Genomic DNA, 17,710 nt, shown 5'->3' with positions numbered 1-17,710 from the left:
TTAAAAATTGGACAGTATTCAGGGCAAACATTATTATAAAGGTTGATGTTAATACAATAGACCTAAGTTGAAAAGTGAATTAAATATACCGCGATAAACTTTCATTTTCACATTTTTTCAACAAAATCACACTTTTAACTCGTCATAACTTACTAAATATAGGTTAGTTTTAAACGGGAAGCACATGACATGTTCTTCGTTCATGCTACTTTTTACAGAATAAAAATCTTTTAACATATTTTGCACCAACCGATTCTTGGATAGAAAATACTTACCCCAATGCAGATACCAGCATAAATATTGGTGAACTGTTTTGTCCGCCACGAACTGTTTTGCTCGGAACCGGTTAACGGATGTGCACATTGTCTTGGCCTTATATGTGTCACTATCAGTTTGTAACGTGATACTTGTATTTCTCAATTTTTATTATGCAAATCATGTATAATTACCATCATGAAAATATAATAGAATACAATTATACTGTGGTGCATCTTTAAGACCTCTAGTGTTAACTTTCAGATTTGTTTATTTTTCAGGATAACATGTTAAATGCAAAATATGCCATCTCAATGGGAAGAAAAGTTGGAGCAAGAATCTACGCCTTGCCTGAGGATATCGTAGAAGTAAAAGCTAAAATGATAATGACAATATTTGCCTGTCTTATGACCGTGGGTTGGAAGAGAGACGAGAATGAGTAACAGTAATTCTAATAGACATTTTATGGAATCTTAAACATCGGAGTAGGGACCAATGGTTATTATTGTTGACGTTTTTTGTTACAAGAATGTGTTAAGGAAAGCAAACAGTGTTTATAAAGCACTCTTTAAAAGAGTATGCCATTCCATTTCTTGATGGACCAATATCATGCATACAGTTCATAGTATATATATCTCACTAATTTTTACTGTTAAAAAACGTATGTCAAATGGGGGTGGGGGAAGGGGGACAATAATTTTGATAGTGAAATATGTTTTATATCAATGGGGCTAATGAAGTTTTCTTTGCTATGGAATTCTGATTTATTTCCTTAGTCCATAGGAGTTAAAATTGTATAGATGTAGTTACATAAGAAAATGGGAAATTTCATAGTCATGTTGAGGTGAAACGGCAACCTTTTGTCTGCTGCTGAAATAAAAAAAAAAGCCAAAAATGTCTTGATTTTGTGGCTTTACTTCTCTATTTCAAACTAAATTCTTTAATTTTCTTTAGATTTTGAGACAATAAGTTAGGTCAATGAGTTAAGATCAGTAGTTCATTTATTTAATCATTCATTATGTTACATAATTATTCCTTAGGCTGCCAAGAACAAAACATGATATGTATTATCTACAAAATAGTTGGCCTTTGTAACTTCGGTGCTATATGAAAACATCTACTTAGATGCTGTATTTAGAAGACTTAATTTCTAATTTTAGAAAACGCAATGTTGCAATTTTGTGTGTGTGTTTTTTTTTTTAAAACAAAGATAGCCCAGTTTTATAGTGTAACCACATTACATTCTTTTTTTTTCTTTGAAACTCCAACAGGGAAAATGTGTTCTTCCATTCATTTGATAGATATATGTTGTTTTTTGCGCAGTTTTCATAGTGTTTCCTGTACATCAGAAGCCATGTCAAGGGTAAACAAAAAATAGTGCTGGTACTCTTTCTTTTTGAAGGTAATTTTCACCTATATTTTACAAGTGAATCTAATTTTTAAAAGAAAAAACAGATGTACTATTGGCCTAGCTATAACATTTTTTGTAAATATGATTTTTGTACACAAGCTACTGTCTCTATATATAACTGAACAAGAAAAGGGGCCATATATATTTTATACATTTTTAAAAAAATTGTACATGTATTCATTTTTGATACAAGTGTAAAAACACACCAGCTTGAAAAGCCTCATGTATTATATTAATCTGCTGTTTAATTGGAAAGTGATTTATAATCATACTAACTGTATATCAATTTTAGGGTCTGAGAATAAATATGAAACGAAACAATTTTCCTTTATCATTTCTGCAAACCTCAAGCAGCCTTTGCCAAATTTTTCATCTTGCTGTATAAATGAATGAATTAATATATTATGACAGACTTAAATTTCTTTAAAATGCAGGATCAGCTAAATATTGTTACAACTTAAATCCAGGCTTCAAAAGGGATAAATCTTTAAAAGAATATTCTTTTAAATTTTTTTTTGAAGAATGAATAATACACTTGAGGTGGAATTGTTTTGTACTGGCCCGTATATACATAGGTGTGTAATCCAATGAATGGTATACAGAATCAGTTTTAAAGGATCTGTGATTGATGTTAAATATGCAATTATCTCCCTTAGTATAGTATATATTATTTTTCTATTTTTATTAGGGATTTATTCTAAGTATTGTTTGTTTTTTTATTACAAATGTACCTCGACAAAGTTTATGTAAAATTAAGCATATACCAAGAATTGCATTTCTACATGAAGTTATATTTTGATTCTGCAAGGGACCAGAGCTGGAGAAGTATATGTAAAAAGGCACAGTTTATAATAAATTTGTTATAATTTGCATATGTTATTTTATAGTATTATTAGATTATACATTATACCTGTTACAGATTCTTATTTATCATGCACATAACAGTTGAATGTCAAGGCTGTAGCCATAACTCAAACACGTTTTTGTTTGATTGGTTTTACAGATTGAACAGTGTTACAAGAAAAAAGGGACTGTTTGTCTTAGTCTAAAGATTGATAAAGTTTTATTGATATAGATACATTACATAATTTTTACATTGACAAGGATATAAAATACATCTTATATATACTGGTAACTACCTTGTCTTGTGGCTCTATGATAACCTGGTCTGTGTACATTTTTGGAAACTGGCATGTTTTCTTTGGGAATACAAATGAATTTAAACTCTTTATAGATTACCAAAAAAGTGATGCTGTTGTATTGATAGGATTTTATACTGTATATCATGGTATATATATTTAGAAAATTTCTTGAATTGATTGAAAGTGAATATTTCCTTGTAGAATTTAAATGTGAGAGAGAATGAAATGGTTACTAATATGAAATAAGTCCATCAATCCAAATGGCTTCAAAAATTGAGTATGAAGTTTAGATTTTGGATTTATATTCCATTTTACATATCATTTCCTTTAAGAAGGAAAATACCACTGTATTACAGTGTGCAAGCACGGAGAACATATAGAGAAATAAGCTTCTGCTTCTTCGGTTGCTTTTCCTATTAATCGTACATGTATACAGTTTTTAGCTCGACTATTCATAGAATAGTGAGCTATTGCACTCGCCCATGCGTCGGCGTCCGCATCGGCGTCCGCATCGGCGTCTGCGTCCCGATTTTGGTTAAGGTTTTGTATGTAAGCTGGTATCTCAGTAACCACTTGTGGGAATGGATTGAAACTTCACACACTTATTCACTGTGACAAACTGACTTACATTGCACAGGTTCCATAACTCTGTTTTGCTTTTTTACAAAATTATGCCCCTTTTTCGACTTAGAAATTTTTGGTTAAGGTTTTGTATGTAAGCTGGTAACTCAGTAACCACTTGTGGGAATGGATTGAAACTTCACACACTTATTCACTGTGATGAACTGATCTACCTTGCACAGGTTCCATAACTCTATTTTGCTTTTTTACAAAATTATGCCCCTTTTTCGACTTAGAAATTTTTGGTTAAGGTTTTGTATGTAAGCTGGTATCTCAGTACTTACTAATGGGAATGGATTGAAACTTCACATACTTGTTCACTATCATGATCTGACATGCACTAAGCAAGTCCCATAACTCTACTCGCTTTTTTTTAGCTCACCTGAGCAATGCTCAGGTGAGTTTTTCTGATCGCTCGGTGTCCGGCGTCCGGCATCCGTCGTCCGTCGTCTGTCGTCCGTCGTCTGTCAACATTTAGCTTGTGTATGCGATAGAGGCTGTATTTTTCAATTAATCTTCATGAATATTGGTCAGAATGATAACCTTGATGAAATCTAGGCCGAGTTCGAAAATGGGTCATCTCGGGTCAAAAACTAGGTCACTAGGTCAAATCAAAGAAAAACCTTGTGTATGCGATAGAGGCTGTATTTTTCATTTAATCTTCATGAATATTGGTCAGAATGATAACTTTGATGAAATCTAGGCGAGTTCGAAAATGGGTCATCTCGGGTCAAAAACTAGGTCACTAGGTCAAATCAAAGAAAAACCTTGTGTATGCGATAGAGGCGGTTTATTTTTCAATTAATCTTATGAATATTGGTCAGATGATAACCTTAAATGAAATCTAGGCGAGTTGAAATGGGTCATCTCGGGTCAAAAACTAGGTCACTAGGTCAAATCAAAGAAAAAACCTTGTGTATGCGATAGAGGCTGTATTTTTCATTTTCTTCATGAATATTGGTCAGAATGATAACCTTGATGAAATCTAGGCCGAGTTCGAAATGGGTCATCTCGAATCAAAAACTAGGTCACTAGGTCAATCAAGAAAAACTTGTGTATGCGATAGAGGCTGTATTTTCAATTGATCTTCATGAATTTGGTCAGAATGATTGCCTTGAAATCTAGCCAGTTCGAAAATGGGTCATCTCGGTAAAAACTAGGTCACTAGGTAATAAAGAAACCTTGGTATCGATAGAGGCGTGTTCAATTGATCTTCATGAATTTTGGTCAGAATGATTACCTTGATGAAATCTAGGCCGAGTTCGAAAATGGGTCATCTGGGGTCAAAAACTAGGTCACTAGGTCATATCACGTAAAAACCTTGTGTATGCGATAGAGGCTGTATTTTTCAATTGATCTTCATGAATTTTGGTCAGAATGATTACCTTGATGAAATTTAGACCAATTTCGAAAATAGGTCATCTGGGGTCAAAAACTAGGTCACTAGGTCAAATCAAAGAAAAACCTTGTGTATGCAGTAGAGGCTGTATTTTTCAACTGATCTTCATGAAATTTAGCCAGAATGATTACCTTGATAAAATCTAGGCCGTGTTTGAAAATGGGTCATCTAGGTCAAAAACTAGGTCACTAGGTCAAATCGAAGAAAAACATTGTGTATGCAATAGAGGATGTATTTTTCAATTGATCTGTATGAAATTTGGTCAGAATGATTGTCTTGATGAAATCTAGGTCGATTTTGAATATGGGTTATCTGAGTCAAAAACTAGGTCACTAGGTCAAATTAAAGAAAAATCTTGTGTATGCGATAGAGACTGTTTTTTTTTCAATAGATTTTTATGAAATTTGGTCAGGTTGATTGCCTTAATGAAATCTAGGTCGAATTTGAATATGGGTCATCTGAGGTCAAAAACTAGGTCACTTGGTCAAATCAAAGAAAAACTTCTGTATGTGATAGAGGCTGTATTTTTCAGTTGATCTTCATGAATTTTGGTCAGAATGATTGCCTTGATAAAATCTAGGTTGAGTTTGAACATGGGTCATCTAGGGTCAAAAACTAGGTCATATCTAAGAAAATGCTTGTTTTATCGCAAGAGACCAATTTTTTGGTCCAATCTTAATGAAAATTGGTCAGAATATTTGTTTCCATGAAATCACTAGGTCAAACATGTTTTACACTGTTATGGAGTGTTTCTTAGGTGAGCGACCTAGGGCCATCTTGGCCCTCTTGTTTCAAAATTATGCCCCTTTTTCGACTTAGCAGTTTTTGGTTAAATTTTTGTATGTAATCTGATATCTCAGTATCCACTAATTGGAATGGATTGAAACTTCACACACTTGTTCACTGTCATGATCTAACATGCACTGTGAAGGTCCCATAACTCTACTTGGCATTTTTACAAAATTATGCCCCTTTGACTTAGCAGTTTTTTGTTAAGTTTTTGTATGTAAGCTGGTATCTCAGTATCCACAAATTGGAAAGGATTGAAACTTCACACACTTGTTCACTGTCATGATATGACATGCAGTACAGAGGTTCAATACCTCTACTTTGCATTTTACAAAATTATGCCCCTTTTTCAACTTTTGTATTCATTCAATTGACAAGGCTGTTGAATAGTCGAGCGTTGCTGTCCTCCGACAGCTCTTGTTATATTCATTTGTGTAGGAATTTTAGTGTTCATCCTAAAAGTTTGTATATTAAGACTGTTATTTAGTTAGTCTGTATAAATCCACATACATAATACTGCTCATACTTATTATCATTGTTAAATGTGTTTTAATCATGAACTTTTATTGTGTGTATGGATCCTAGTTTGGAGACCAGTCTGAAAATTCACCTCTATCATTGGTCAATTTCAGGACTTAGTTCACAATCAACCAATCAGATGCTGGAGGTTTTTGACTGGTCTCCATTCTGTTTTATCATCTGTGGGCCCCGTCTTGCTTTTCATTCTCTCATTTGTATAACCGTAGATGCCTTATGTATTGGATATGCTACTAGATCTAATAATCGTAACCAGACTTGTAGACTGGCATTGGATTAATTTTGTAAAGCATGGAAAAATGGATAATTGTTAATTGTTTTGTATAAGGTTTTTTCTTTAGCCATTTCTCTATTTAGCCATTTTGTCATGTTAAAACATTTTGCTAATATACCTGGATAAAAAATTGAAAGTGATAGGAATAAAATAGTAAGTGGGAACTATGTATCTAGTAGAAGAAGCAGCATGTTTTACGATATGCGTTCTAGCATTTTGTGACTTTAAATTTTACTAAAGGTACATATAGTTGTATTCAGATTAGAATATTTCATAGTTGCATACAGTCCCATTGAAGTAATATTCTGTAGCAGTGGATTCTTTGGTTTTTGACAGCAGTTTCAAAATGATCTGATAAAGAAGAAATGAATATATTGATGAGAACAAATTACTAGTATTTTTTTATAAGACTTTTTATCAAGGAAACTATATTCATGTGTTTGATAGTAATCTAGTGCGTGAATGAATATTATATACTGTTGATTTTGTTATATTCTATAGAACAAAACTAAGCTCTTAAATCATAGGGAAAATATGCATGAATCCAAACAAAAATAAATATTCCTAACAATTTTATAAAGTTTGTCTTCCTTTTATTATTAACTCCTCCCTGTACGAGAAATTAACATTGAATCACCTGTTTCTCACCCCTGTGGGAACAAACCCTGCTTGAGTTGTCCTATATCAAAGACGTCCAGTTTGTTTTTGGGAGGTTGGTGATCTACACAGATGGTTTCTCATTCCGCTTGAAAGTCACAATATGATGTAACGTGTCCATATGACTTGGAACTAAACAAACCAGTCCTTGTATCATTACTCACATGAACATTGTTCAGGGTAAGCTATTAGTATAGGCGGATGGTCCAGGTTTGCGTCGTCCAGTGTCCTGGAAAAAAATTTTTACTTAAACATATTCTCTTCTGAAACTACAGGTCAGAATTTCATCAAACTTGGTCAATATTATCCTGACATGGACCTCTATCAAGTTTTTTAAATGTTTCACCTTGGCCCCTTCTGGGGGCCACCAGAATTAAAATAGAAAAATCTCTAAAGAACTTCATTGCATGAACTGCTCGTTGGATATTCATCAAAGTTGGTCTGAGTTCCTCTCATCAATATTTTCAAATGGGGGCATACAGTCCATGTTATGGGCTGGTAGAGCCAAAAATAAAAAAGAAAACCTTTTAAATGACTTCTTATGAACAGCTTAAAGGATCTTCATCAAATTGGTCTGTAGCATCATTATAAGGTCCTCGCCCAAGTTTGTACAAATGGGGCTCTCTGCTGGAGCCAAAATTAGAAATATCTTTAAATGACTTCTTCTCATGAACTGCTAGAAGGATCTTCATCAAATTTGATCATTAGCATCATTATAAGGTACTCTCCAAATTTTGTTCAGATGGGGGGGGGGGGGCACTTGCTCTTTTAAGGGACCAAGAAGAGCCAAAATAAGAAATACCTTTAAACGACTCCTCATGAACAGACAAAGGGATTTTCAACAAAGTTGGTCTGTAACATCATTATAAGATCCTCTCCCAAGTTTGTTCAAATGGGGGCACTTGGCCCCTTATAGGGGCCACTACAGCCAAAATTAGAAATACCTGTAAACACACACACACACACACACACACACAAATGCATTTTAAAAGACTTCTAATCATGAACCACTTTTAGGGAGGCCATAAAACTATAGATAAAAATATCTTTAATCGACTTCTTCTCAAGAACTGCTTGGTGGATCTTCATCAAACTTGGTCTGTATAATCATTTTATCAATAAGGTCTTCTGCCAAAATTGTTCAAATCGAGGTATTTGGCCCCTTTTTGGTCACTGGAGTTAAAGATAGAAATATCTCTCGTAAAGCGCTTGATGGATATTCATCAAACTTGGTCTGTTGCATCAATTTTTGGTCGTCTCTCAAATTTGTTAAAATGGAGGCAGTCGGCCCTTTTTGGGGGTCGATAGGGACAAAAATAAGACATGAACCGCTCAATGGATCTACATCAAACTTGGTATGTAGAATTGTTATAAGGTGCTTTCCCAAATTAATTCAAATAAGGGCAATTGGCCCCTTTTTTTGGACGCTAGAGCTAAAAATAAAATAGAAATGCTTTTAAATGACTTCTCATGAACTGCTTGCTCTGTGTAATCATTTTAGGTCACCTTCCAATTTCGTTCGAATGGGAACGCTTGGCCCTTTTTAGGGGCAACACTAGAGTTTAAAACAAAATACAATTAAATAACTTCTTCTCATGAACCACTTAATGGATCTTCGTCAAACTTGGTTTGTAGCATCATTGTAAGGTCCTTTTCAGTGGTGATGTTTGGGGCCGCTAAAGTAAAAAAAACCACACACAACAACCTTTAATGGACTTCTTCTGATAAAACAAATTAATACAGTTATTTTTGGCGCGTCTTTAAATACGCTATTTTAAGATATCACAAAATAGGGAATAAATAGAAAAACGGCATCCCGTGAAGTAGTGCCGTTATTTGTCACTCAGCCAATTGACACGGGGTAATTTAATGGTAATAACAAGCAAACTACAGACTACATTTTTTTGTAACTGTCTCTCCAAAATACACTAACAACACTTTTTGAAAAAATATTGAGCATGCTTATGTCTTTGAAAGTAAGATCTTAGTTTCTTTCCTTTTGCCTTTTTTTTTTGATCCAACAAAAAGGGAAAATACAGCGCAAAAATACAAAGAATGGCACTTCGGATTTTATTATTTTATTACAACAAACCAAATCAATAGTTGAAATTTAAATATTGAACTTGTATAACAGGCATTAATGAAAAGTTCCGAACAGTTCATTTTTATATCAAGGAAAAACCCTAACAACAGAAGATAGAGATTGTGGATGTAACACATTGCTTTTTTGACACACTCGTTGTCCACGAAAGCAAACAATCTTGAAATATTACACCAAATGACATATAACGTCTCTATATATTCGAGTTTGGTTTCTATTAAGGTCGTCAGCTCTAGATATGTCCGTTCTTGTAAATATATAGAAGATAGAATATGATCCTCCAGTTTCTGACAAATCTTATATTTACGATAAGCGCCGATGTCTATTGCCAATATAGATTAAATAAATTATTGATGTAGATCACCAAAAAAAGACATCGGTTTACGATAAAAGATCTCATCCGGAAAAGTGCTTATAAGTGTGATTAAAACGTCTTTTCCCTACCATGTCGTTACTGGTCAGACACTGATTGACATAGATTATTATAATGATAATCACAAGCAAGCTTGTGTCTGTCCAGATTTTCTTCTTGGCACTTGGCACTGCAGTATGTCCATAGCTTGCATCTGAAACACGTCTCTAGAATTATTCCATGTTGATCAGGATTCTTCTTACAGTTTGCACAAATATCATTATCTTTTATGAGCTCAGGGGTATCCTGAATATACAACTTATCGACCATTGGGCTGATATCATTAAAATATTCATTTTTACCAAGGATGTTCAGAATTATTTTTGCATACACAACCCTGCACATGCATGTAATGCTAATATCATGCTCATTATATCGAGACTGAAACGTGAAAAGATTCTGACACGGAAACATGTAGCATGGCAAATTTCCCTCAAGTGAACACTGAAGAAGTTTTTCAAATATTTTGCAAACGTATCCATGTACCGACAACTTTGATAATGTTTCTGCCGACTCCTCTTTAGCAACATGAAATAAGCAGTTTTTGAGCATAAAGCTGGAAACAATGGATGCACAAGTTGGATTTCGTTTCCGACAAGCGCGGTACATAAAAACCACTGATGGACATACGCGATCACAGCATAAAATTTTTGATATCACATACGCGTCCCTACCATCTTGTTGAAGTGCATTCAATAGTTTTCTTTCTGCATTTGCTGCCGATGTACGTGCTTTGTGCTCGTGGGAAGTTATGATTCTAGAACTTCCAGGTGATACAAATATATTTTGGAACAGTATAAAGAGACCTTCATTTTCATTTGTATTAGGATTTAATGTGTTAGAATAAAATTTTGAATCAGGAGGACAGGTTATTTGACATACAGGAACAAGATCAATTTTCACTGTCATGTTTTTGTATTTACAGCAACACCAGATGAAAGTTAATGCAAAGTTTGGAGAACCACGTGGTTCTTGTACTCCATGTTTAACATGAAATATGTTTGTGTGTCTATATATGTCAGACATTTGCATGATTTCCTGTAACACATCACGAAACCTGTCAAGTAATCTGCTTTGCGAAATGGAGAAATACGGGTAGTGACCAAAGAAACGACCGCGAGCAGTTCCCCTATGCACCTCCTTTAATTTTAGATTCACGTAACTAGTGTCGATGCTCTCTTCTATGTCAAATAATTCTGGCATTTTGTTTAGCACACATAAAAAATCAAATTCATCTGGAAGACCAACTTTTGTATTTTCTGCAACACTGCCAGACTTAATGACGGTATTGGTTAGTAATTCATCTTTCTCACCAATTCTTCTACATATATCTTTGACAATACTCACAACTGCTGTTTCAATTGCTTTTGCTTCTCCTTCATATTTTACAAGACCTACGAAGGGTTCATTCATGATATTTCTTATCGACACTTCTGAAAAATATTTGCGTTTTGTCTGTACGCAGTTCTGGAATACATCATCCTTTTGTTTCAATGACCAGAATAGTATCTTTGCCGGGCTGAAAACTAACTCCTCTTTATGAACTCCATTCTTACAAATACAAATCCTGTCGAGCACGTTTTTATGTCCCCTTAAATAGGCAACGTCACAAGGGAGCAATCCACGATTATCTTGAAGAACACGGAAACCAGGCCAGTTTAATAAATCAAGAAGATCAAAGTTAACAGATATCTCAAACGAATACGTCCATGCTATATAATGCAGTAAGTTACTACCATAAATGTCTTGCTTACTGATATCCACATTGTTTTCAAACATTGAAATTATGTTACGAAAGTTCAAGCACGGCTTCATCATATGCACAATTAACGGCGTCTGTCCAATCTTGTTACATACATCCATTTTAACCCCGTATTTCACCAGAAGCTTTACTCTCGTCGTACAATCTGACTTCTTCCACTTGATATTATCATAACATGAAGGAACTACGAATATTGGAGATTCACCAAAGATATTCTGAATATTTACTTCTGCGCCATTTTCAACTGCAAGCTCAGTCGCTGCATACTGTTTGCAAAAAGAATTAATCAAGGAATGTAAAACTGTTTCACCTAAACTATTGCACAAGTTGATATTGGCCCCAGCCTTCAGAAACATTTCTAATACCAATTTAATATCCAGGACCTCATGATGACCGGGTATCTCGTTAACAAAAACATGAAATGGCGCATGTCCTGTCCTATTTCTGAGCTGCACAAGTTTATTTATAACTGCTTTAGAACAGTTAATGTATTCTCCCCCTAAAAAACGTTTAATGAATGTTATATAGTAGCTTGACCAGAACGAGGACAAATATGTATGGAAAAACGTATTGCCATTTTCATCTACAACGAGCAGGTCTAGTTCACATTTATCGAAGTTAGAAAATATCAGATTGAGTGTTTCTCCACTATAAAGTTTTTTAGATGCAGCGATGTGTAAAGGGGTTTGTCCAAACATATTCTGTACGTTTAGATACTTAGCAAAATCAAGCTGACGAGCCCGAATTAGAGTCGCTACTTCTTCCGCATGATAACAATATTTGAATAAAAAGTGAAATATTGTATTTCCGTAAGCATCTCTATATAATTTGAAATGTTCATGTAATTTACATACGCCAAGCAGTGAATTATTATGTTTCGCACACTGCAATGGGTCCAGTCCATGTTTGTTCTTGATATTTACACACGCGCCATTAGTAATTAATATTTCCAGAACTTCAAAGTTACAAAATCCACTAATATTGTGATGCAGTGAGGTGTCCCCAATATAGTTCTGTCTATTTATATCTACTCCAGCTACAATAAGTTCCCGAACAGTTTCATTTGCTGCCGTTTTAGATGCAATATGCAGTGCGGTATCTCCATCTCTGTTTTGCTTATTTACGTCAACCCCAGCTTCTTTCAATATCTGAACATATCTCCTGTCATTTGATATATAAGCAACATGTAGGGCAGTTTCTCCGGAATCATTCTGTATATTAACATCAGCCCCTACACGAATCAGTTCTTCAACAAGTTTAACATTGCCGCGCAAAGTTACGGCACGATGCAAAGCAGTACCTCCATAACTATTATGGTTCACATCAATTCCTGCATCAATTAGTAATTTAACAATTTCATATACGTACTCGTACAGATATCTGCAATCATAATCCCTAAGATAGCAGTTTGGAAAATCATCTAAAATAAAATGTAATGCAGACCATCCATTTGAGGCCATTACATTAACGTCGGCGCCAGCTTTTATTAAAAGTTCAACATTTCTAACAGATCTTGCTGTGCATGCTTTGTGAAGTGCCGTACTTCCGTCAAAAGCCCGTATATTTATTTCTGCACCTGCTTTAGTCAATATTTCAGTAAGTGTTGTAATACTTGATCCAGATGCTAGATGTAGTGCAGTACAACCTTCAATATTTTGTAAATTAACATCAGCGTCAGCTTCAGTTAATGCTTCAACACATCCACTGTTCTCTCGTTCAGCTGCGAGATGAAGTGCGGTATTTCCCTTCTCTTCTTGTACATTAACATCAGCGCCAGCTTTAACTAATGCTTCAACAATTTCACTGATTTTTGTCTTTGATGATACTAAACGAAATGCATAAGAATATTGATAAAGATTATCAGCACCAACTCTTAGAAATGCTTTAGAAATGGTATCACTCTTAAAACGTAAAGCGAGATGAAGAAGGCTTTTAAATCTTGTTTCGCTTATTTCTGGCATTGTTACGTCGGCTCCTCCATCAATGTATTTTTGCACTAGTCTTCCGTTTGATAATTTAACTGCAAGACCTAATGAAACATGTATTGGCAGTTTATCAAGAATAATTTCTTATAAAGCTTTGGGGTACACACCGTGATCCATTATCAATACCGTTTCTTAAATATCACATGTCCATCATATTTTTTTTGTATAAATAAAGCGGAAGTTAGATAAGTGTATTTTGTGTATTTTAGTCCTTGATCAAAATATGAGTGATCCTTTCCTCTAGATAGCACTTAAGGTTAATAGAATATTACTTTTCTTACACTATTTTATACGTAGTTTTATTGTAAGAGTCACTATTAATCCAAATACAATTTTCAAACTATAATCCCTAGCCGTATCTTCAATCTTGTGCTTAGAAACTGTACTATTTACTTTTTTCATGAAAGTAATCTTATCAAAGATAACCTATGCTCTCTAAAGGTTACTTGTACATTTTAAAAGTCTTTATCAGTTGAATACTGGAAATTAATCTTCCGATAGTTTAGGACAAGTGTATTATTTGGTTTTTAAAGAAAACGCCACTTTTCCCCCCGACTCTTAAAATGAAACCGGAGAGCAAGTTAGTAAGGGCCCAGTTGTTCTAAACTTTAACGGGCTGTCAAACTAAAGGACGATTAACTTTTATAGTTATATTTCGATATTTTATAAAACTTAGAAAAACAAATGTACAAGTTAATTATTATGAGCAGTCAAATTAAAACGTCGTAGTAGTGTTTCCCACCAATACTAGTATTTTGAATCAAAATTAACAGGCGGTTAGTTTAAAGGTCCACCACTAACGCCCGAACGTGTATTCTATGAAAACCAGAGGTTGTAGCTGAGACTTCATATTTACTGAAAATATGACCCACTGCGTCGGATCTGACCAAATAGTCATGAATATGTTCAAGAATAACCAACAAATAAACAAAAACCTTTTGCCTATTTCAAACCGAAAGTATGTTTTCCGACTGCTTACGAACCCGTCGCGCATCTTCGAATTTTTTCGGAAGAATGCTCCGAAACGAGGCTATAATTTATAAATTACATGTAGATGCAAAATATATTATATTCCCCAACGATAACGTGATGTTTACAAACATATCATAGGGAATTCAACAGTTTTGCAACTGGTCAAAATGTAAATATTTCTTGCTTGCATGTCAATTACAAATTATAGCTCAGTGGTAAAGCATACGGATTATGTTCATTACATGTTTTGCCATAAACTCATGGCAGTTAATTTCACCCACAAAAACTTCATGAAAATCATTCTTATAATACAGGTTATATACAGCTATACTACCAGTTTTCAGGTGGACAATTTAGGCCCTTCCTGAATAAATGTGTTTTCACAACTTCATCTGCAATCTTATTCAGTCAATTTCTTTTCAGCATAGTTTTAAGAATATCTTACGCTGTAGAAACAAAATGTGACTGAAATTTAACTAAATACACTGATTAATGTACGTATTGCTACATTAATTCAATAAAATTTTAGACATTAAACACATTGTCTTGGCCTAATATATGTCACTGTCAATTTGAAACTAAAATTTTGTATATCTCATATTTTTCATGCAAATCATGTATATTTACCATCATGGAAATACAAAAGAACGGTATTCGTTGGAATTAATGTTAAAATCACATGATCCTGGAGAATTCCCGACCGATTACGGAAAAGCAATAGACACGAAAGTAAGACGGAAGACCACCCATGTCAGTCTAAGAAAATGTAAAAAAAAATCATTCGTTTCTCTTGATGTATTTCTGGCTTATGATAGGGAATGAGAGGAGAAATACACTGAAAACTAAATAAATATGTTTCTGAAAGCAGGAGCCGATATGAACTCAAGCAACAACGTAGGTAAAACAATTGCACATTCAATGGTTCATTCTTATTGGCCTCACCATGAGGCAACCGTGATTGCAGTACAAAATGGTGCAGACTTAAATTTACAAAATATATTTGGCGAGACTGTAATATTCATTTCAAAGCGACTTCCTTCTCTTTACGGTGACAGATTTCGTGGTTCGGAACATAATGCAAACAACTTGGAATTTCTAATGGATTCAGGGGCTAAATTGAATATATGTAACAAGACGGACAGACAGCGTTAATGGTAAATATGCCACAGTTATGTGAAAACTTTGATTCGGTCATTCAAATGTTCGGGAACAAAATAGATGTCAATAAACAAGACATGTTTGGAAATAACTTATTGCATTACTATAGCGTGGACAGTTGAGTTCGACAGTTGTGAAAATATTGAACGTCAGGATATATTTACATGGTCGGACTTCAGTGTTCATCAAGACTGTCTTGGGCAGCTCCCATGTGACATTGCATATGCAAGAGGAAACAAACGTGTGCTCTGTTTGTGATATTTGTGTTTGTAAAAATGGAGTTCATAACGAGGAGCTGGTTTTCTATTCAAGAGAGATATTATTTGAATCCTTGAAGCAAAAAGATATTTTATATAGAAACTGCGTACAAACATTACGCAAGTACTTTGCGGAATGTACCATAAGGAATATTATGAATGTACCTTTCATAGGTTTGGTAAATTTTGACGATGAAGCAAACACGATTAAAACAGCGATGGTACGTATCGTCGAAGATATATGTAGACGAATTGGAGAAAAGGATGAATTACTGTCAAACACCGTCATTCTTTCTGGCAGTGTTGCTGAAAACACAAAAGTTGGTCTTCCAGATGAATTTGATTTTTTATGTATGCTAGAGAAAATGTCAAATTTATTTCACATAGAGGAAAGTTTTGACAAAAAGTGTTGGCATTTATTACAATGAACCCGATGTGTCCACTGGGGAAACGATTGCAGGTATATCAAATTTTCTGCATGCGTCTGATCTTACACGAGATAATTACATTTGTGCAAACTGTAAGAAGAATCCCGATCAGCATGGAATAACTCTAGAAGTCTGTTCCAGATGCAAGCTATGGACATACTGCAGTGTCAAGTGTCAGAAAGATAACTGGAAAAGACATAAACCTGCCTGTGATTACCATTATAATAACTCGTAGTAATCAGTGTTTTGATAAAAATAACTGTGATATGATCAAGAGTTATTATACCGACATCCTTCTACAAATTCATTGTTCATAATCTTACTATTGACATTTATATGTTGATCGAATTACCAATGTTTGTGCATAGCGTTGTGATATCATCGCTCTTAGAAACTGGTCGTGATGTGTACCTCATTTCGAATTATTCTCCGTAGAGTCGATTTTCAAGTAGGTTACCCGACCAGCTCTCAAAACAGTCCTGAGACTCCTGACCCTATATATATAAACAAGAAGGCATGAAGGCCTGACCTACTGACATAAAGATCATCAAGATTAACATTCTGACCAAGTTTCATTAAGATATGGTCATAAATGTGGCCTCTAAAGTGTTAACTAGCTTTTCCTTTGACTTGACTCGGTGACCTAGTTTTTGATCCCATATGACCCAGATTGGAACTTGACCTAAAGATCATCAAGATAAACATTCTGACTTAGTTCCATTAAGATATAGGCATAAATGTTACCTGTAGAGTGTTAACAAGCTTTCTCTTTGATTTGACCTAGTGACCTAGTTTTTGACCCCACCTGACCCAGATTTGAAAGTGAACTATAGATCATCAAGATTAACAATCTGACCAAGTTTCATAAAGAAATGTCTATAAATGCGGCCTCTACAGTGTTAACTAGCTTTTCCTTTGATTTGACCTGGCGACCTAATTTTTTATCCTACATGACCTAGGTTCAAACTGGAACTTGAGATCACCAAGATTAACATTCTGACCAAGTTTCATGACGATACAGTCATAAATGTGGCCTCTAGAGTGTAACAAGCTTTTCATTTGATTTCACCTGGTGACCCAGTTTTTGAACCCAGTTGACCAAATATCAAAGTCGTCTAAGATTTTATTGAGGGTAACATTCTGACCAAGATTCATTAAGATTGGGCCAAAATTGCGACCTCTAGAGTGTTAACAAGCTTTTCCTTTGATTTGACCTGGTGACCTAGTTTTTGACCCCAGATGACCCAATATCATATTCATCCAAGATTTTATTAAGAGTAACATTCTGACCAAGTTTCATTAAGATTGTGCCAAAATTGTGACTTCTAGAGTGCTAACAGTTAAATTTTTGACGATGGACGACCGACAAAGGGCGATCACAAAAGCTCACCTTTGAGCACTTTGTGCTCTGGTGAGCTAAAAATATGTGGCTGATTCTGGCAAAAAGGTTGCCTAAAACTTCCACCATGTCTTTAAAGCGATTATCAATTCACCTTAGATTTCCAACTGTTCCACATGCAACAAGCAAAACTAAGCTCCGGAAAGTGTCT

The 17,710-nt window shown here is 34.7% G+C and overlaps 2 protein-coding genes across 2 annotated transcripts in view; one reads left to right on the top strand and one right to left on the bottom strand.

Moving 5' to 3' along the window:
- The window catches only part of LOC123536858 (plastin-2-like), a 50,370-nt gene extending 47,834 nt beyond the window's left edge, over positions 1-2,536 (top strand). The window contains exon 12 of the mRNA XM_045320337.2: positions 537-2,536. Coding sequence (XP_045176272.2) covers positions 537-698 — 162 coding nt within the window. The 3' untranslated portion in view covers positions 699-2,536. The remainder of the gene's footprint in view (positions 1-536) is intronic.
- Positions 2,537-8,998: 6,462 nt separating this feature from the next.
- LOC128550084 (serine/threonine-protein phosphatase 6 regulatory ankyrin repeat subunit A-like) lies at positions 8,999-15,465 on the bottom strand. Its single transcript, XM_053528194.1, has one exon. It carries the CDS (start codon positions 13,319-13,321, stop codon positions 9,638-9,640), a length of 3,684 nt encoding a protein of 1,227 aa, XP_053384169.1. The 5' UTR covers positions 13,322-15,465; the 3' UTR covers positions 8,999-9,637.
- Between the last annotated feature and the right edge of the window lie 2,245 nt (positions 15,466-17,710).

The sequence above is a fragment of the Mercenaria mercenaria genome, chromosome 17 (genome assembly GCF_021730395.1).
Source record: "Mercenaria mercenaria strain notata chromosome 17, MADL_Memer_1, whole genome shotgun sequence".
NCBI classification, from domain to species: Eukaryota; Metazoa; Mollusca; class Bivalvia; order Venerida; family Veneridae; genus Mercenaria; species Mercenaria mercenaria.
The sequence above is the reverse complement of the archived record's forward strand: the minus strand, read 5'-3'. Positions and strand labels throughout refer to the sequence as shown.